The sequence below is a fragment of the Leptonychotes weddellii genome, chromosome 10 (assembly GCF_054177405.1).
Source record: "Leptonychotes weddellii isolate Sample4059 chromosome 10, ASM5417740v2, whole genome shotgun sequence".
In the NCBI taxonomy this organism is placed as follows: Eukaryota; Metazoa; Chordata; class Mammalia; order Carnivora; family Phocidae; genus Leptonychotes; species Leptonychotes weddellii.
In genome coordinates, this window is record NC_138378.1 from 87,029,698 (window position 1) to 87,050,407 (window position 20,710).

Genomic DNA, 20,710 nt, shown 5'->3' on the forward strand with positions numbered 1-20,710 from the left:
GGGAGTAAATCTAAGAGGCATCTCATTTGCAAGATTCCCCCATATTTGCATTCAAGAGGCCCCTGAAAAATAAGATGTGTCAGAAGCGGAGCCCAGTTAGCCCTTGCTGCTCCCACCTGCCCGACCCGGCCCTCCCCCAGCCCTGCCTGTCAGCATCCCCCAGGACTCACCCTTCCTCTGGAGCTGGAGCTGGGAAGGCCGGGCAGGCTCGGCTACCCGTCCCTGCACCCTGGGGCCTGACGACCCCTCCCTGCCTAGAGAGTGAAGAAATCCCCCACCCTGCCATCGTCGCTGCCAGCTCGAGAGCCCGCTGTGCTGAGAGAAGCTTACGGCCTCGGACGTTACCACTTTCATCATAGATTTTACTGGAATAAAAAGAAAAACAGGGAGAGACTCACAACAAAGGAAGTGCCACAGGACAGAGGCCAAGAGTCACCTCTGCACATGAGTTCTTGTGCTGCGGTGGTTTCAAGGCTGCTCCGACATCCATAACCCCGCCGCACCCCACCCCCCTTGCCCTTCCCCTGCCTCAGTTCCCCTCCCCCCCACCCCTAACCCTATTCTCCCTCCCGCCCCTTGTGCCCACAGCTGAAGGCGGTCCTGAGCCTGCGGGAGGCTAGGAAGCAGGGACAGCCCTTCCCCGTGGGGAAGCAAGGTAACGAGGATGTCCTGTCTCTTTCCGAGGCCCGCTCAGTGCCCACCCTGAGGTGGGGAATCCTGGCCCCCTCAGGGTAGACCTGAGCTCAGGCTACTTGGTTTCAGGCTTTGCCTGGTCACTGCACTCCCCCCCGCCTGGGGGGCGGTCCTCGTTTTTTGACCTGCTGATTCCCCATCCCCGCTAGGGCAGACAGTTCAGGAGGAGACTGAGGGCTGGAGCCCGGAAATGCTTTGCCTGAGATCACAGAGCAGCAGAGTCCCTGACTCCCAGGTCCTGTTGTGCATCTGCTGTGGTCCCCGGGGCAGGCAAGGGACACTCCAGGATGAGGAGTTCTGAAGGGCAGCCTTCACTATTGAAACACATCTGAGTGTCAACCCCCATCAAAGGGGCCCTTTGGCCACCAATCTCTGATTCCAGCCTTGTCGTTATTGCTATCACTGTCCAGAGACTCTGCCTGCGCTAAGTCCCTGAGGCCTGTGAACCCAGAACCCTGGGATGTCGGGATAGTGAGGGACCTCAGTCAGTGTGTTTTTGTCTGGGAAGGGCCCAAGAGGGGCAGTCTCCTGCCTCAGGTCAAACAGCTAATCGGAGGCACGTGCGTGTTTACTGTGCTCAGTGGTTAGTAAGCCTTCATGAGCTTGGGGGTAGTTTTGACTTTTGGAACAGCCTGAAGTCGTTTGGAGCAAGCCTTGCAAATGGTTTGGGAGGTCAAGCCGGGCAACACCCCCGGGGTTGTGAAGTGGGGCAATCAGAGCTCAGGGTGGCTTTCTCCTGGGACTTCAACGCTGGCTCGGAGGATGCCCTCAGATAGGATCAGAGGACACTCCACTCCTCCAGCCTAAGTCTTACTGAATTCCTTTCTCCCTGCGCTTCTGACTGGTGGTTTCTCCTTTTCCTTCCAGAGCTGGCTACACCGGCCAGAGTGGTGAGTGGCCCCTCTGTCCCCCCCACCCCTCCACTCACCCTCTAGGGTTCTGGCTAGGAAGTTGGCAGAGTTAGGGTAGCAGGCCTGGGAGGGTCAGGAAATATCTCTGAAACCAAGGAAAAAGGTTCAGAGCAGAGTGGCTCCCTGTTCACCACGGGCCCCTGACAGGGTGTAAGCCGGCTATCTGTGCCGTCCAGCGCTACTGGGGAAGGTCTGGCCCAGACCTCCTCCTGGATGCCACATTCTAGGAGAGCTGGGGCCTACAGGCAGCTCTGAAGGGGAAGGCACTCATGCATGCTCCTCCCCAGGCAAAGGAGCAACTTGAATCATGCCAGCTAGCTCTCAGAAAGAGGTCCACCTTGTGAGGTGGGGAAGAAGGTGCCCATAGCCGCCCCCCCCCAAATGATGGATTCACCCTCTCTCCCACTTGCTGGTCAAACCCTTAGGTGCCAGGCCTTCCAAAGAAATCTGAAGAGAACCTCTACCTGGAGTGTGAGCCCAGTCCAGGTGAACATCTCCCTCTGTCCCAGCTCCCTCCTGCCCTGGGGCCCTCAGCTGTTCAAAACAGGACACATTCTGGCTCCATCTTCTTCCCTTGTCTTCCCTCACCATTCTACCAATACACATTTGCCTTCAGACAGCCACAGGGACACCCATGCTTCAGCCTTTAGTCCAGGTTGCCCCCCACTCTGCCTAGTAGGGGGGACTTAAGCAAGGGCTGCATGGGGCTTCCCAGCTCTTATGGCAGGACAGCTCTCCCTCTGGTTGGAAGGACTCCCAGAGAGCCCAGGCTGCTGAGAAGCAGCAGGGCCTGCGGGCATCTCACCCCTCCCTGGTCAGCGTGGGTCTCCTGCCTGGTGCCCAGCCCAGCCCAGCCTGCCCTCCCTCTTTCAGTCCTGGCCTTGACTCAGATTCTGAGCTCCCAAGTCCTGACACCCCCAATCTCTCTGCCAAGGGTATCATTGGTGCCCAGGTGAGTGCCCCCCAGGGGTGTGTGTGTGTGTGTGTGTGTGTGTGCACAAGATGGCCAATTCAGGCTTCCCCAGCTCTGACCCTGCGATCTCTGGATGCACTGGGCTCTTTCTCTTAAAGGAGGTAAAACCTGAGCTCTCTTCCCCAACTTGCCCCCACAGGCCCACAGTAACCCCCCAGGAAGCTCAGAATGTAAGAGGCTAGTAGCCAGGGGAGAAGTGACCTGGGGTGGGGGGATGCTCAGGGGGAGACTTCATTGCCCGGGGGATGGGGCTATGGGCCCAAGTCTCTTCTGACCAGCCTTTCTGTGACTCAGGGAGCAGCGAATGCCACCCCTAAAGGTGAGTACAGGCATCTTCTGCATGAACCTCAGGCAGTCCTGCCAGCCCACCCCAGCCACAGTCCTGCAGGCCACAAACTCTGCTCCCCACCCCCCTGCCCGCCCCTCATGCCCCACTTTGCTGTGGGAGTCCTTGCAGCTCTGACTTCAGCTGAGAGCAGGCCTGAGGGGATCCCACTGGGCAATTTCTAGGGTCTTCACCAAAGCGGGAAACTCCCAGCTTGTACCTCAAGATCACCCCTCATTTGGAAGTCACACATGGCCTAGCTGATAGGTTCTACCAGAGCCCGAGACCTGGGAGAGGAGAGGTGAAGGACACTCAGTAGTGTCCTGCTTTGGGCTTCAGGCCTCTGTGCACAGCCCTCTAACCTCCCGCACCTCTGCAGCTGGGCCCAAAGCTTTCTTTGCCTAATCCCCTCCCCGCCTCAACTCTGTAATCTGCTTCTACCAGCAGGAAGGAGAGCCTCTCTTTCCTCTAGAGCACCCACCTGGAGCACCTCAGCTGCTGAGGTGAGGAGGGGCTGGGAGAGGGCTGGGAGGAGGCCGACAGAGAGCCCTCTCGGGCTGGCGGCTGCCATTGCAAGGAACACACTGACCGTGTGTGTGTGCCACACCATGTTGGACAGCGGGCGGGGACACACCTTTGTTCTGTTGGCGCAGACTCCGGCCAGGGAAGGCAGATATGAACACAAATTACAGCAGCCCAGGGTTCCCTGCCCCCCAGCCCCTCTCCAGTGCCCTGGCACATCCCTGAATGGCTGCATGTGTATGTACAGGACGGCAGCCTGCTGGGTCAGCCCTGGTACTCAGGAAACTGTGACCGCCATGCCGTTGAGAGTGCCCTGCTCCGATTCCAAAAGGTGGGCAACTGCAGCCCCCTTGGGCCTTTGCGGAAACCCATCTGCTCATGGGGGGTGGTTGGCTGAGCAGCTGGGGATGGGAGGGCGGGGTGGGGGTTGCTGGCCATCTGTGGGCCAGGGCTGCAGGTTGACAGATGGGGTCTCCTGCGCAGGATGGGGCCTACACTGTGCGCCCCAGCTCAGAGCCTCATGGCTCCCAGCCCCTCACCCTGGCGGTGCTTCTCCATGGCCGGGTCTTCAACATTCCCATCCGGCGGCTGGATGGTGGGAGCCACTATGCCCTGGGCCGGGAGGGCAGGAACCACGAGGAGGTAGGTGCTGGAGGAGGACAGGGACTAGCAGGCAAGAGGGCAGAGCAGAGCCATGTGCTGGGCCCAGCCGGGTGCATTTGTCCAGGGGAAAACCCACATTTTGCAGTTTTTCTGGACTGGGTAGACATTACAGAGGCCAGTGACTTGAATTCCTTCTCAGAGGTCTGCCTTCCTCTTGGGGAGGCACCCCCTCCTGTAGGGCTCAGTCTGCCCAGGACCCGGGGTGTTGGGGATTTGTGCCTGCCTTGACCCCAGCTAGGAGGAGAGCAGGGCCCAGGTAGTCCAGACTCCTGTCCGGTCCAAGAACTCGACTTTGTGCCCGGCACTTGCTGAGGTCCCCATCCTGGGGGACCCAGGCAGAGGCAGGGCCCCAGAGTTATTTCTACCTGGCCTGGCTAACAGCACGCCCGCGGGTGCAGTTGTGAGAAAGTTGCGCGAGCCCTGGAATGGGGCACAAAGTGGCCATGGAACTTCATGGGGCAAATCTGACGGAAAGGATTTAGAAAAATGCCAGAGTTTCTTCAGGAAGTTTCTCCCAGCATGAGGCTCGGGGGACTCACTACTGTCCCTCGTCCTGTCTAGCTGTTCCCCTCCGTGGCAGCCATGGTCCAGCACTACACACAGCAGCCCCTGCCCCTTGTCGACAGACACAGCCGCCGCCGTCAGCTCACCTGCCTGCTCTTCCCCACCAAGTCCTGACGCCCCGGCGCACCGCACGCACCCACCTCGGGCCCCGTAGTTTGCTCTCTGCCCTGGCCACCTTGGGCTGTCGCCCTCTCACCTCTCCCAGGTCTCCACCCCTCCAGGCCCTCCTCTTCCCTTGCCCCAGTCCCTGCAGGCCTGGAGGAGAGGCTTCGGGGAAAGGTTGCCCAGAAGCAGAAAGAACGGGCGCCTGGGTGGCTCAGTTGGTTAAGCGACTGCCTTCGGCTCAGGTCATGATCCTGGGGTCCCGGGATCGAGTCCCGCAACGGGCTCCCTGCTCGGCGGGGGGTCTGCTTCTCCCTCTGACCCTCCCCCCTCTCATGTGCTCTCTCTATCTCATTCTCTCTCTCAAATAAATAAATAAAATCTTAAAAAAAAAAAAAAAAGAAGCAGAAAGAACCCTGAGACCCCACCCCATGTTCACCGGGAGCTCAGCACCGCCCCTCCCTGCTGCATCGCCAAGGCTGGGAAGCAGGGTTCAGGCAGGGCCCCCATTCCCAGGCCCCGGGCATGGCGGTGTCTGCCCTGTTTACTAGGGCCTCCCAAGCTGTTCTGGATAAAGGCCTCCTCAGGGAAGCTGAGCCTCAGGAGTCCCGCGGGGGGTGGGCACTGCTTGGACAAAAAGAGAATCCTTTCACATTCTCTTGGGGGCTTAGCACAGGGCTGGCAGCTTTGGTCGCACGTACATAGTCCGCTCTCAATAAATATTTGTTGACTGAATTCTTGAATCTGCTGAGCGAGGCAGAGGTGGCCTCCATTATACGCCAAGGTCCTTAAGTGTCCCAGGGTACCGACTGGGTCTGGGAGTGATGGAGCAGTGGTGGCCAGGCCAGGGCAGGAAGGGCCAGCCCCATTTCTGTCCCTGAGTGGGTCTTTTGCCCTCAGACTTTCGGTGGAGGCCAGACTGGGGTGGCTGGTTTTTGTTTGACTTTGTTTGCGGGAGTCAGAGTGGGGGAAGGGTGGGAAAGGCTTGGTGCTGTCTCTGCCGCCCCACAAAATGGTAAGAACCGACTTAATTACTTGTCCCCCACCTACTTGCCGTATAGTGCTGCCCCAGGGAGGGATGAGCCTGATTTTGCTCACTTGGTGTTGTCTAGAGCAGGCGGGACAGGCGGACCCCAGGAAGCCCCTGGGTATTGGACGCGCCAGTCCTAAGATCAAAAGCTATGGAAGGCCCCAGGGTGGAGCTCAGAGAAGACAAGCGGCCAGGGAGCGGAGGTGCCCGCGCGGCGCGGCGGGGAAGGTCCAGCCGCGGCTCGGGGAGCCCGGGGGCTCCGAGACAGGCGGGCGGGCGCGCGGGGCCGGCGGGCGCGCAGGGGCGGGGGCGTCCCCGAGCCCTGGCGCAGCGCCCGGAACACCCCGTGCCGGAAGCGCCATGTGACGGTGACTGCGCAGAAGCCGCGAGCGCCGCCAAACAAAGGGCGGTTCTGCGGCCGCCTGGCGCTCCGGCTGGCACGGAGGGGTCGGACCCCCTACCCCCAGCCGGGCCCCCGGCCCCGCCTCCCGACGGACCCCGGGCGCCGGCCGGCCGGGCGGCTGGGGATCGGCTGGTGCGGAGGCCGGGGCGGGAGCGCGGGGAGATGGGCGAGGGGGGCCGCGGGCACCGTGCGATGCAAGTGCGATGCGGGGCCAGGCTGGGCGGTGGGGCGTTGGCGGTCGGCCCCCGCGCGGCCGCCTCTGACAGAGACCCCTCTCCCCAACTTCTGTAATAGAGGCGGAGATAGAGGTCCCTACGCAATTATCCTGGGGGAGGAGGCTTAAGTGAGGCGTGCTCTGGAAAGCGGTGAGGACAGTGCAGGGCCTGATGGGCCTGTCTCCCAGATAAGCACGCACGGGAATTCGGGTCAATGACTGTCACTTTCAGGTCCCACTGTACTTTCCGGCCAGGCCACCGGGAAGAGGAGCAGCATGGGGCCGGTGGCACAGGGCCAGGTGAGGGTGGGCGCAGCTGTGTGATCTGGAGGGGATTAGCCGCCGGGGGCTCTCGCAGAAGCAGGCGGATAGGAGACCCCAGGCCAGCCTCCCTGGGCTCTAGAGCCGGTCCTGGCTCCCTCTAGGCCCTACGTGGGAGTGGCCCGTCTCCTCTACACTTTCCCCAGCCTGACCCAGAGGGGAACTTAGGGACTGGAGAAGGTGGAGAGCCCAACCTTGTGTTGGCCTCAGGGTACAGTCAGACTCTCCCATCTCCCACCAGATTTTCAGCTTTCACTTCTCGAGGAGTCCTCTACCCCAGGGCCCGCTTTTCCTAGCCCTGAATTTGCCTAGCCCCAAAGCCAGCTAGCCTGGGGGGAGGGGTGGGGCGAGCAAAGGCCACAGCACAGAGCTCTTGGGTTGGTGGCCTAACACTCTCTGCTTGGTCCCAGCTGGAGAACTAACTTTAAGGAACTAGCCTCCGTCCTTCTCTCCCTGGGGAAAAAGAGAGGAGGAGCAGTCTAGGCAGTGGGAACAGCCTGTGATAAGGGCCACTGAGGGCCAAAAAGAGCTTGGTCTAGAGAGCCACTCAGTTTAGCTAGTACCTCCTCAGCTTACAGGTCACGCTTAGATGTCCTCTGTTCCAGGAAGCCTTCCCAGATCCCCAAACCTGGGCTCAGGCACTTAGGACACCTTCTAGCAATTGCCTTTTCACTCCTAGAAAAGGACCAAGCTCCCACTGCCCACTATTGTGTATTCAGGACCTGGAATACAGTAGGTGCCAAATATTTGTTGAAAGAGTCACTGAATAAAAAAAAGAAAGAAAAAAAGTCACTGAATAGGTCAGATCTACCCTGGATTCCTCTAAAGCTGTTAACATTCCTTGATCAGAGCTTCCTTTGTAAGAGAAAAGCTCAAGAGAACTTTCTGTGATGATAGGAACGTTCTATATCTGCATTGTCCAGTACAGTAGCCACGAGCACAAGAGGTTATTGAGCATTTGAGATGTGACTAGTGTGACGGAGGAATTGAATTTTTAACTATAATTGAATTAATTTTAATTAGTTTAAATTTAAATAGCCACATATGGTTCCTTGCTATCCTATTGTTCCAAGTCTTTTGCATTCCCAAGTGCGAGGGGCAGTGGTAAAAGAGAAAGCTGGAGAAGGTGGGAGGGAGGGCTAGGTCCTGAGAAGTCTGGGAAGCCTCCATAATGAGTGTGGGCAAAGGGGAGCCACTGAGGTTTGGAGCAGGGGAGGGTGCAGGAGGGATAGTATTTTAGGAGGGTCTCTTTAGCTGGGAAGAGCTGAATGGCTTGGAGAGGCGGCACAGGGACAGAGGGAACCATTAGGGGCTGCAGATATTTCTGTGATTTAGGTGAGAGATGACATCCTTTGATTTTTTTTGCCATGCCAGTGTCCCACCAAACACCCCAGCCCCATTTCCTCTCACCTAAACAGGCCAGACTCTAGACAATTCCAGGCAGGGTCACCAACTGGGGGATCAAGTCTGGGAGAAATGCCATTTGGTGAAGAGGTCCCTGTATTACCATGAGTGCTTTGCCTGTCTCCATTTGCCGGGAAGGGCCTGTAGGACTTGGAGCGCAGGAAGTAAGTAGCCGGGAAGTTGGAAGTTCGTGAAAGTCCCTGGCAAGACCACACCTGCTGGGGCTCACAGTGTGCTCTCTGCAACTGTCCAGCAAGCTTTCAGCTTTGGCTTCTAAAGCAGTGGCTCAACCCTGGGCAAAAACATGGGCTCTGGAGTCTGAAGGACCCACGTTTGAATCTGGCTCACTCACTGCCTGTGTGTCCTAAAAGTCTGCTCTTTACTTTTTTTTAATTCTTTATTTAAATTCAATTTAGTCAACATGTAGCATATTATTAGTTTCAGGGGTAGAATTTAGTGATTCATCAGTTGCATAGAACACCCAGTGCTCATTACATCAAGTGTCCTCCTTAATGCCTGTCACCCAGTTACCCCATCCCCCCCACCCACCTCCCCTCCAGCAACCGTCTCTATTTTTAAAATGGGGCTAATAATACCTATTTCTTAGAGTTACTGTGAGAATGAGAATTGATTTATGGAACATATACTTAGCCTAATGTGGAGCCTGACACATAGTGGGGCCAAATGATAGGTAATCCTATCATGATAATCCTGTGAATAGACCAAGCTTGGTTCTGGTCCTACCTGCATGCTCCCTTTTCAGGGGCTCTTTCTGACTCGGTTTTCCCCAACACCCCCCCTCCACACACACACACACACATGCACGCACGCACGCACACGCGTGCACTCGACCAACCTTTAGGTATTGTAGGTACTGTATTATTGTTTTGTCTGCCCACCTGGCTTTCCCATCCCCCTCCTCCTGTGACGTCATCCACCCCCCCTTACCATAGGACGAGGTATGTGACCCAGGTCTTACTAGGGCCCAAACAGGCCCAATCAAAGCCTTCTCTGACATGGATGTATTGATGTTGAGAGAGAGAGAGAGAAGCCATCTCTCCAAGCCTGAATTTGGGCTACAAATGGCCACCTTCTCTGCCACAGGGACAGAGCCTATCTGCAAAAGTCAGGCAAAGACAAGGAGCAAGAATCTTGGAGACCCTGGGTCCTGCCCCAAGGTCGCAGCTTTTGCTGTAGTGCCCCTCCCAGCTATGTGAGCTAGAAATTTCCTTTTTGGTTTAAGCTAGTGAGAGTATGGCTTCCAATATTTGTCAAGAAGACCCCTGCCTGCCACAGGCACTGGAGTGCTTGAAGTTTGGGGGCGTCGCGGATTCTTCCGAAGCTCAGAGCCGTTAGTGGTAGAAGCAGAGTTTAGACTTGTCTGTCTGGCTCTAGATCTGCCATAAACTATACCACACACCCCACACATCACTCACAAGTGTTTATGGAGTGCATATTATGTGCCAAGCACCAAACTAGCCTCCTCTTCCCCCTCCGCACCTCCTGGAGGACTCCTCTCCACCTTCACTCCCAATCTCAAAGGACTCGCAAATCAGAGGACGTAAAAAACAGCCCTCTCCACCAGGATAGGGGAACACGCTACACTCTCTTTCCAGAATCAGTACTCCCAGAATCCTCCTCATGTGCCAAGGATATGAGAGGAGCCAACTACCTACCTATCTAACTACCTACCTACCTACTGCGGTCTGCTTGGCATGGAAGTCCTAGCCCTGGCCCAGAGTCCCGAGGCAGAGTTTATGCCTGTGCCCTATTCTGCTTCCTTTATGGCTGCTGTGACCATTTATGGGGATACTGAGGTTGTTTTAAAAGTGTTTTTGATCTCCATTGACCCAGATGTCCCCTTTGTTTACTTTGCAAATCTGGCTGAGGAGAGAGAGGGGTGTTGGGAACAGAAGGACTTAAGGACAGTGGTTTCCAAATCTGGTCCTCAGAGCACCCATGGACCGTGATGATGACATCACCAGTTTGTGATAAAAAAGGAGAAAAACACAACCCGAAGAGTGAGCTCTTCCTGAAGCAAAATTATTCCATTTAAAGGACCATCTTTTAAAGGGAAATCAAGTTCTTGCTCCTTTTTTGGTATCAAGTTATACTTTCTTTTAGGTCACTTTATTTTGCTGGGCCTTATCTTTAAAATGGAATAGGAGGGGCAGGAGGCTCGGCTTAGGTAACCTCCAAGGGCCTTTCCAACCTCGATATCCCAAGATCTTCGGGGCCTGGGGTTCATTGCATGCTGCCTGGGACCGTGTCTCATAGCCTGGCCTGCCTCTCCCTGTGCTCTCTACTTCTCCCCCCATCCCCTCCAGCCCTCCCTGCTCAGCCCCACAAGGTTTGCCCTCTCAGCTGAGCTGGTCTTCTGTGCTCCTTTCAGAGAAGCTCCCCCTTTGCAGTGCACTTTGGATTAATTGAAAACCCAGGAGATACAGCTTATAAAAGGCAAATGTAGGTTTGGAGTAGCCTCATGTTTATCCTGACATAATGAGTGGATCAGCCCAGCCTCCATAAAAGCCTGGAAGGTAGGGCGGAGGGTCAGAGACCAGGAGCAAAAACCCAAGAACAAACACCAAGGCAGGGTCTGCATGGGGGGAGAACATTGAAAGAGAAAGTTCTAGCAAAAGAATGCTATCATGGACTCCTACAGCACCTGAGCCATCTTGTCCTGTCTCCCCATGTTACCAATGAGGAAATGAAAGCCCAAGGAAGGGAGAGGAGTCTATGATTGGGAGGGGGTGTGTGCATTTTTTCTCTAGCACCACCTCGGCTGGGGTAAGACCTGGAGATGGAGAGGAAGTGAGGGACACTTGGAAACTGAGTCCAGGAGAGGCCAGAAGCACTAGGTTAGGGATGGCCTGGGCTCCCATGAGCCCTTGTGTCCCTGTCCGCCCCCCACCTCCCCCTTCCCCCCCAGCCTGCCCTCTCTGCTCTGGCCCTCCAGCTCTCCTTTCCTTTGCCTGGCGCCCTCAGCTCAGCTCCCAGACATCACAGACGGCGGCCCCGACGGGCTTGGAGCAGGAGGAGGCTGGCAAGAGAGAGGGCTGGTTGGAGAGTGAGGAGGGCTGATGGGTGCCCTCCAGAGGGCCCGGAAACTCCACACACCCCTTTGAGAAGCTCCAGGAAGAGGGGATATGAAAGGGAGCTGGCATTCACTTACATTTCGAACAGACTCCTCTCCCTGACACACATGCACTTGTGTACCCCAAAAGGATCCAGGGACAGAGGAGATGCCAGGCAGTTCTCATGGATGCTATGAATCCCAAACACTGGGGAGAACAACAGAACAGGAAGCCCTCCACGAACCGCCTGTGGCATTCAACTGAGGTGAATAATAAGTGTGAGATAAAGGCCACACTGAAAGTCTCCGTGATACACGTCCTGCCCATATCTGTACACCTGCTGCTGTTGGTAGAGGGCCATTTTTATTTTTTTATTTTTTAGATTTTTATTTATTTATTCATGAGAGACAGGGAGAGAGAGAGAGAGGCAGAGGCAGAGGGAGAAGCAGGCTCCCCGCTCAGCAGGGAGCCCGATGCGGGACTCGATCCCAGGACCCTGGGATCATGACCTGAGCCGAAAGCAGATGCTTAACCATCTGAGCCACCCAGGCGCCCGGTAGAGGGCCATTTTTAAAGTGGTGATGTCAGGGGCCAGAGAGGAACCAGCTCCAGAGTCCCCGAATCTATCTGGGAGACACCACCAACTTTAAGAAGGCTTCCAGGAAGGAGACCTTGGCCAGGCCGGGTGACCTCCCAAGGCCCTCAGCTGTGCCTGTCCTTGAGCACACAGGCCATCTGCTGCCCGGGACGCTGGGAGCTGGGGCAGCCGGCCGGCCTGGAAATGGAGAGCCCGAGGAGCCCCAGGCCTGCTTGCTCCTCCTGCCCATCCTCTCCCTGAGAGCCAGAAGCAAGGCCAGGAGGCTCCAGGGAGCCTCCTGCCTAATTCCCAGGGCCTGGCAGCCAGCTCTGCGGCTGATGCAAGGCCAGAGGTGGGTGAGCTCAGCCAGTCTCCGGTGCGGAGAGCTTCTTGTACCCCTCCACGCTCTAGAAAACATACCCATTCCTTCCCCTCTGCCTTGGCCCTCCTAGGTCTCTAGCTCCCTTCCTTCTGGAAGCTGAGCAAGGCCCCCTAAGGGAAGGCTCTGGGGGCTGGGGTAGGGCTGGGTGTTTCTGAGTCAACCCAGCTGCCCCGCACCCACAGCCTGTGAACAGAGCGGGGACCTGTTCAGGGAGGGCCTGGGCACCCGGTGGCTCTCAGGCTCTGTCCAGGCCGGCCTGATTCCTCTTCACCAGGAGGTCAGCCCCTCTTATCCCATCAGAGGGTAGACTTACCTCTACCTGCTCTCACTCTGTCTTTCAACGCCCAGGCCAAAGGTAGGGATGCCAAGGCCCTACCACCCTCCTGGGGCACCGTCAGCTCAAGACGAGGATTCATTCAGCACCCATTGACCAAGAGCTCCGTGATAATGACGGGAGGTGTAATAACATAACATGGATGATGTGTGCCACATTTGATGTCCTCCAAGGGACGATGCCGTGATATAGGGCAACCCCAGGTGAAGCAGCGAAGGCCCGGAGAGGTGAAGCGGCAGCACCAGGAGTCAGGCCCACAGGGTCTTCCCGCATCCTCGATCTGCCTTTGGCCTGTCCATCAGGCATGCGCCCGAGCAGGAAACAGCCCTCCACAAACACACATGCTTGCCACTGGGACCCCGTTGACGCAGAGGAACTTTTCTCAAGGGCACTGGGGGCCAGGTGGAGGGGCCCTGAGTGTCACTTGCTCCCTCAGACAAAAGGTCACAACAACCTCAGGCTGCCCCCAGCGGGGTTGGGGTCGCTGCCCGGGGAAGGGAGCAGGCTTCAGGACTGCCCCCTGCAGGCCTGGCTCGGGACCAGCCATCGTGGCCATGGCTGGCCTCCCTTCCGATGCCCGGGCCCGAAGGAGGCCTTCCTCGTTGTCTGCCCCATTCCACTTGGGCCTGCCCTTTGCCCTCGGCCGTACCTGAGCCTCTCCGGGTGGCCACACGCACATCTTCATGACCTTTGCCCACCCTCCCAGCGCTGCTTGTTGCTGATGCAACTTGTGGGCCTGGTGAGCTCAGGCCAGCCCGGCTCGCGGGTAGGTGAGCACACAGTGCCCTGCGCTGGAGGGTACAGCCTGTGCCGTGACTCCCGCCCTCCCTGACTCAGGCTCATGGGCCTGGCGGAAAGTGTTGTGCAGAGGAAGGCAGGTGTGCCCTTCTCATTAGAGGGACTCCGAGACGACACCCCGGCTCCGGGGGCCACGCCAGGCCCGGCCAGCAGGGCACAGCTGAGCCCTGGTGCACCGTCCAGCTCCATCTCACATGTTAAGGCTCACTTCAGGAAAGCATGTCTCCCTGAAGGCTATAATGTGCCCAGAGTGATTCGGCCTACGCTCCTAGCCCTTCACCGACCCCACATGGTCAGAAAAGGGGGATCTAAGGGAGAACACCCAGGGCAAAGCCAGCTCCCAGCTCTGTCCCGACCTCGAACCAATTCCTAGAACCACTTTTAAGTTGGAATTATACTTATTTTGTATTAGATATTCCAATCACATGGTATTAAATTAAAAAGGCATAAAAGAGTCTAAAACAGAGAAAGACTGTCCCTCCCATACCTTTCGCTCAGCTGCCTGTTTTTCGCCCCTGAGAAAAGCAGCGTTACCAGTTTCTTGTGTATCTTTCCAGAGACAGGCTAGATTAGCCATGGGATTTTTGATTACCAGAGCTTGCACAACAAGGTCACATCTTGCTTCGATTTTCTGCTCGGGATGAGGAAGGGTAAACTCCCCTGCTTTGAACACTCCCTGAGAATGGACAGGAAGCGACCAGACATTAGCTTCCCACAGCAGGCCCACGTTCCAGTTCTCTCCCCTTCACTACCCTCCACCTGTTACTTTGCTAGATGCCCAAGGCTAGAGCGAAGGACAGATGGCATTGGCCTTATTCCTTAGACAGGGAAGCTGAGCAGCCAGGATGTTAAGGAGCCGCAAGGCCTCACACTTCAAGCTGAGGCACCCTGATTTCCCCATACCATCACTCTACTTCCCTGATATCTTCCCCTCGCCTTCTAAACGACCTTGAGTTCTCCATTCCGTTTGCCACAACTCGACTATGGACATTGCAAGGGCAGGGGCAAGGACTCTTCTTCTGTCACCCCCTCCGAGCTGGACTCTGAGCTGGGCCCTGTGCAGTCCCCCAGCAGTGGGAAACAACGTTGGCGAGGACCAGTGGGAGAAGCAGAGGGTGTGCTGTTTCTTCCAGGGGCATCCCGAGGCCCTGAAGTTTGCTACCTGGACACATGCACATGCCTGACCACCAAACTCACGGACCCACAGCCTTGTGCCTTATGAGTTCTTTTCTTGTGTAGTTGGCTCAGTTAATGACCCTAGTCAGGAGGCCAAGGCGGTGGGTTGGCTCCTCAGGGGTGGAATCATCCTATGGTGAAACACACTGTTCCTTGTCCATGAACTATATAGAGTGTTGCAAATTACAACTGGGTGACAAAAAGAGATTTTTCCCCTCCGTGAAATGCAAAGTGCAGAGTCATCTAGCTGAAGGGGTTGACCTCCTTTGTGATCCCCACCTCCTCCCAATTCCTCCCCACCCCCACCTCTGTGATCCTCGGGGTTTCTCTCAGGTGAGCGCTGGTGCACCGTCCAGTTCCATCTTACATGTTAAGGCTCACTTCAGGAAAGCATGTCTCCCTGAAGGTTATAATGTACCCAGAGTGATTTGGCTCTGAGAAAACAGGGTAATAACAAGGGACAGTGGCTTCAAAAAAGTATGAGCTGTGCCTGTTCAGTGAAGCAGCAGGAACAAGAGGGAGATTTTCTTTATTTCAGAGAACAGAAAGTGCCTGCCTTGGCTGTCGTGTGAATTCAGGCTCAGTTCTGCGGTGGGAGTGAGGATGCCGGTGGGTGAGGGGCCCCAGGGAGGTGGGGCTGGAAGGGAGGCCTGTGACCGTGACCAGAGTGGGTGCTGACTTGAGAGGATCAGAGCCCGTGCTGCTGGAGGGACAGAACGGGGCAGTTGGGGGCTAGAGTCAGAGAGGGGGATACCTGAGTATGGAGAAGGGTGAGGGAATGGCAAATCTAAGGTGTGTCAGGTCAGGGGTCACAGAGGAGGAAGCTGGAGGCTCCACCAGATGCCAGAGAATCAGTGTACTCACCAAAGAAGCTCCTCTGCCTGTTTCCTCATTCTGCTCAAGGTGTCACCATTCGCCTGCTCTGGGCCCAGGACCTCACCTAACTCTCACCAGGCTCCCCAGAGACCAAAGCTCTGTTGTGGGATCTCAGGCCCCACCTGCTTTCCAAGGATTCCAAATGTGGCCTCCTCCCAAGCCCTGCTCCCCACCCCCACCCAGCTCCCACCACTGCCTTGTTTCCCCTCGATTTCCAACACAGGTGGCTGTGTGAGGTCAGGAGAAACCTAATTTGGAGTGCGGGATGACTTTTGCATTCAACTGGATGGAATTGGTTTGTTGAACCATTGACCATTGAAAATGGTGGCCTTTCTTAATATAGCCGTAATAGCATTCCTCCAGATAAAACAGTAATAGAATCACCCACATGGAGCCTGAACTTCATCCGTCAATAATACTAGCAACAACAACACAAGGGTTCATGGTTAACGAACACAGTCTCACCTGGCCTCTGGGCCTCCACTCTTTTCTGGTTCCCCTTTATTTCACCAGGCCCTCCTTCTCCATATATTTTTCTAGTTCCCTTCATCTTCCTGACGTCTAACATTGGAGGACCCCAGGACTCAGTCACTCTTTTTTCTCTGTCCTTGCTCACACAAGATGACCTCATTCAGGGTCATGAAATGAGATCCATCTCTCTATGCTGAGAGCAACTATGTTTATTTATATCTCCAGCCCTAGCCTGTCCCCTGAACTCAAGGCTTGAGTACCCAACTGTCTACTCAATGCCTTGACCTGGACGTCTAAGAGACATGGCCACACTATCCAAAATCAAACCTTTTTTGTGACCCCCAACCTGCTCCTTCCACAACCTTCCTGTAGTGGAAACTCTGGCCCGTTGGTTTTCTTCTTTTTTGTAATGCAAATGCCTGACTTAAGCTCAGGTGGCCAAGGTAGCCCTTCCAAGAAGCATCCACCTCACATTGCCAGCTACAGGACTAGACCAAGAGCCAGGCCGCTCCCTGGACTGAGGTTCCTTTGTTTTACAGATTTTGGTCGATTTTGATAACTGATCATTTGGGCCCCTTGCCTTTTCTCTTCCCATGCTTTAAATTCCCCCTCTTGGGGCTCCTGGGTGACTCAATCGTTAGGCGTCTGCCTTCGGCTCAGGTCATGATCTCAGGGTCCTGGGGTCGAGCCCCGCATCGGGCTTCCTGCTCACTGCGAAGCCTGCTTCTCCCTCTCCCACTCCCCCCTGCTTGTGTTCTCTCTCTCGCTGTGTCTCTCTCTGTCAAATAAATAAATAAAATCTTTAAAAAAAAAATAAATTCCCCTTCTTATGTTTTAAATTCACCAACACAGAGTGAGTCTGTGAAACCCTAGGCCTCTACGTTTCACCCCAGGCCTCCATGTGCATTCTCTCTCTCTCTCTCTGTCTTTCTCTCCTCCTCCCTGTGACCTCACTCTGTGGCCCCAAATATGCTATGTAATTTCAAGGTCCTGTAAGTAATAAACCTTTGTTTTTTAAAAAAAGTTTCCCCGATGGTTATTGCTGAAGGGTGTGTTGCAATCATTATAAGAACCACAGGGCCAGTCCCACTAGGGCATTGGTTATTGATAGGCTGAAACAGGTACACGATACTTCCCCATCTCAGTAAATAGCCACATGGCACCTTCATCCTTCCAGTGCTCAGACCAAAATTTGTTCAAGGACTCTTCCTCGATGTGTTTTATTCACACTTCACAGTCAGTATATCAGCAAGTCCCATTGGCTCTGCCTTCAAGATCTAGCCACCACTGCCCCTCTTGCCACTATTCTTAGCCACTGAAGTCTTGACCATGGCCTACCAGGCTCTGCAACATCTGGCCCACTGCCACCTCCCTGCCCTCCTCTTCTGCCACTCCCCCTCTTTGGCTCCTGCCATACCGGCCTTCTTCCTGGCTGCTCCTCAGACCCACAGCCCACTCCTGCCCGGAGGCCTTGGCACTGCTGTCCTTTGGGGTTGGCATTCTCTCCCCCAGGCACTCACAGAACGGGCTCTCTCATTCCTTCTGATCTCTGCTTCGACGTCACCTCCTCAGTGAGGCCTCCCTGAACTACCCTATTTAAGATAGCAAGCCCTCCCGCACTCCAGCCTCCAGACCCCTCTTTACCTTCTCTTCATAGCACATAATCACCGCCTGGGCTATCATATATGTGTTTGTGTAGGTGCGTGCACATACAAACATCAGATATCACATCTTTCTTGGATGTTTATTATCTGCCTCTCTCCTCTAGAAACTCCGTGAGGGTGGAGACTTTGTGTGAATTGTGCACAGCTAGACTGCAACATCCAGAACTCTTCCTGGTGCATAGTTCCCTAGTTATTAAAGTTGTTGAATGAATCATCAGGCTTACAGAGGCTAAATTAGTTCCCCAAGGCCACACAACTAGCACATGTAGAAACTCAGAGGGTTAACTAACTTGCCCAGGGTCACAGAGTGAGGTGCAAAGCTGGGATTCAAGCCCAGGTCCGAATTAACTACTGTGCTTTCCACTTCCCTATCCTCCCAACACCAAACACCTGGGTCCACCCAGCTTCGCCTTCCTGAACAGTGGCCTGCCCATGAGCCTCTTTCTCACTGCAATCCATGTTCTAGAGAACATAATAGTTTATGTTCTTTGTATAATTATAGCATAGCCCATGCTTAACCTAGAAAATAGGAAAATATTTTTTAAAAGTAGGAAGAAAAAAAAATTACCAGTTTCCCAGAACCCAGAGGCCACCACGGTTCTACATTGCTCTTTCATTCCAGTCTTTTCTGTGACATTTGTGCATGATAGTGATCATCATTACTCCATCATTTACTTGGGCCACAAATCCTTGGTTCTAATCCCAACAAAAGAGAAGCAAAGGCATATTACGGGCATAGAAAGATGAGCAGGCTTTGGCTAGAGGACACAAGGACAGGAGGTCTCCCCAGGCGGGGGCAGACAAGCAGGAATGGACAAGAAGGTTCTGAGGGAGGGGAGGTGGGGGACGATGGGGATGGCTGTCTCAACAGGAACACTGGGGAAAGTGAGAGACACAGTCAAGTGGGAGGAAGGCACGGACAGCTGAGAACAGTAGCTGAGGCTGTGGAATTTGAACTCCACAAAGGAAGCCTCCAAAGATTCCTGTGTGGGAAGTGGAGATAGGAGAGGTAGGGAGACATTGTGAGATGAACGGTTCTTATCAGAGATAATTCACACAGAGGCAACTGAGCTGAATGTGAAGGTCATAAGAAGGGGAGGAGTCAGAGATCACTCCCAAGGTGAGCGGCGGAGTAACTGGGTGAAGAATGGCAGCTTTATCAAGACTCAAGAAAGAGGGAAGGGGGCCTGGTGGACTCAGTTCTGGTTGTTGGGAAAGGGCAGGGAGCAGTTCGACAAGCTGCAATGGCATGAACACAGACGTTCCCCTGAGAAGAGGAGATGGGTGAGGGAAACAAAGTGTAGAGAAGTCGGCACTAAGAACATTCTCCATCCAAGACCCTGTGAAGACACTGCCCGGTGAACAGAATCTGCCCCACTTGCCTGGTCTGAAGGGCCCACCAACCCCAGGCCTACCAGCCTCCTTCTGCCTTCCCTCTGCCTCTGCTCAGGAAGGCCCTTCACTGCCAGTGGCCCAGCATCTTCTCCACTTCGCTTGCCTCCATGTGCTGGGTCGTTGGCCTCCCTGGCGGGCTCCTGTGTCTCGCTCCCCACGCACACCCTCAGCTCCCAGGCCTCCTTGCTACGTGTGCCTGGAGCTCCACAAATGCCCCTTGACTTGACTTCCCTTTCTCTTCTCTCTCCATCCAATCCCTGGCTCTGTCAGCTTCACTCCCCACCGAGGGCCAGGGGTCGAGCTGGACGCTAAGAGCTGCAGGTAACCTGGGGTCTTTGTGTCTGCCATTGCTGATTGGAGCCAACTTAGCCCTGTCAGGCTGCTTTTTTAGTACAGATTCCTCCAACAACTCCCCAGACCTGCTTTAATGTGCCTGTGAATCCCCCAGGGTCCCGGTTCAGATGCAGACGCTGGTTCAGTGGCCTGGGGTGAGCCCAAGAACCTGTGTTTCTAACAATTCCCAGGCGCTACCGATGGACTAGACTTGTAATGAAGACCTGGGTGACTTTAGGGAGTCACTTTAATCCCTCTGGCCCCAGTGTTCTCATCTGCCAAATAGGACTCTGACCACTTCACTGGGTTCCCATAGGGTCAAATGAGTTGTGTTTGTGAAAATAAAATAAAACCAAAGTCACTGAACAAATGTCAGTTGTCCGCATCTATCTCAGGGGTTGCTGCCAGGATGAATGTGATAAAATACACAAAAGGCCTTAGCAGGTATGTGACAGATGCTAGTTGCCCCCCTCCAGAGGCTGCAAGGTTGTATCATAATGGTCTTCTCCTAGGTAGAGATACGTTTCTCAAAGTCAGGGCAATGAAGGAGGCTGGGCTGGGCTGGGCTGAGGTAGGAGGGTAGAAAAGAGGGAGCGTGTTAAGGGTACACAGTTCCGTGAAGCCTGGCCACACAACACAGTTAAGAAAGCACAGGCCTGGGCTTTCCAAGGGGACCCCACCGCCACCCCCCAAAGCAGAACTCTGTCCCTAGAAACCAGTCACAGTGCCCATGCTCTGTCCTATGAGCCCAAACCAGCTCAGCTCCCAGGTCTGTTCTGGCTCATGACTTCCATGCCTGTCTGACCCCTCTGAGCCTGGGAATCTGGCCCTGACCTTGACCACATCTCCTCATCTCACCCATCGCCCCATCGCTCCCATTACACTCCACTCTTGCCGTTGCTGACAGGTTTCCATGCTGACACCAGCCTATTCCAGGCGGGGTCCCCTTCCGCCTGATCTGCCTGACAGGTCAGACACCCACGGTAATCTCACAGCCGTTGACAATGGGATGAGTGTGAAAGCCATTACCAGCAGCGGGCGACTGTGCGTGGTGACTAACTGGGTCCCTGAGTCAAGGGAGAGGTAGGAGTTGAAAATCATTCTAGGTGTCAGGTCTGGGCGGTAGAAGGATGACGTCGATTTGGAGCGCTGAGCTTTAGGGCCCATGTTGGTCAGGCAGCAGAGTGAACCTTTCTCTCGGGCAGGTGGGAGCGTGGGACTGGAGTCACCAGAGAAGTCAGGCAGAAGTGAGGGCTTGGAGACACCCCCACAGATGCAATTGTTGAATCCGTGTAAAGATAAAAGAGAAGCCTGAGGATCAGACATTGGAGAACATTGCTGTCCACCCATAAAGCCGAAATCAATTCTTGGGACAGGGTGGTTCTGACCGGGCCTCTCAAGCAGACAGGGGTCTCTCTCGGGTCCCAAATGGCTTCCCTCCGGGTGCTATTGTGGAGGTGGGTCCTGGGCGGCTAGCAGGAGGACAATCAGGCTCAGGGCTCACT

General features: G+C 55.2%; 1 protein-coding gene across 1 annotated transcript in view; it reads left to right on the forward strand.

Moving 5' to 3' along the window:
- The window catches only part of SH2D6 (SH2 domain containing 6), a 5,800-nt gene extending 647 nt beyond the window's left edge, over positions 1-5,153 (forward strand). Inside the window, exons 2-11 of the mRNA XM_081797292.1 lie at positions 589-655; positions 1,561-1,583; positions 2,030-2,090; positions 2,478-2,556; positions 2,717-2,747; positions 2,872-2,896; positions 3,347-3,405; positions 3,672-3,755; positions 3,908-4,066; positions 4,649-5,153. Coding sequence (XP_081653418.1) covers positions 589-655; positions 1,561-1,583; positions 2,030-2,090; positions 2,478-2,556; positions 2,717-2,747; positions 2,872-2,896; positions 3,347-3,405; positions 3,672-3,755; positions 3,908-4,066; positions 4,649-4,765 — 705 coding nt within the window. The 3' untranslated portion in view covers positions 4,766-5,153. The remainder of the gene's footprint in view (positions 1-588; positions 656-1,560; positions 1,584-2,029; positions 2,091-2,477; positions 2,557-2,716; positions 2,748-2,871; positions 2,897-3,346; positions 3,406-3,671; positions 3,756-3,907; positions 4,067-4,648) is intronic.
- Positions 5,154-20,710: the final 15,557 nt, after the last annotated feature.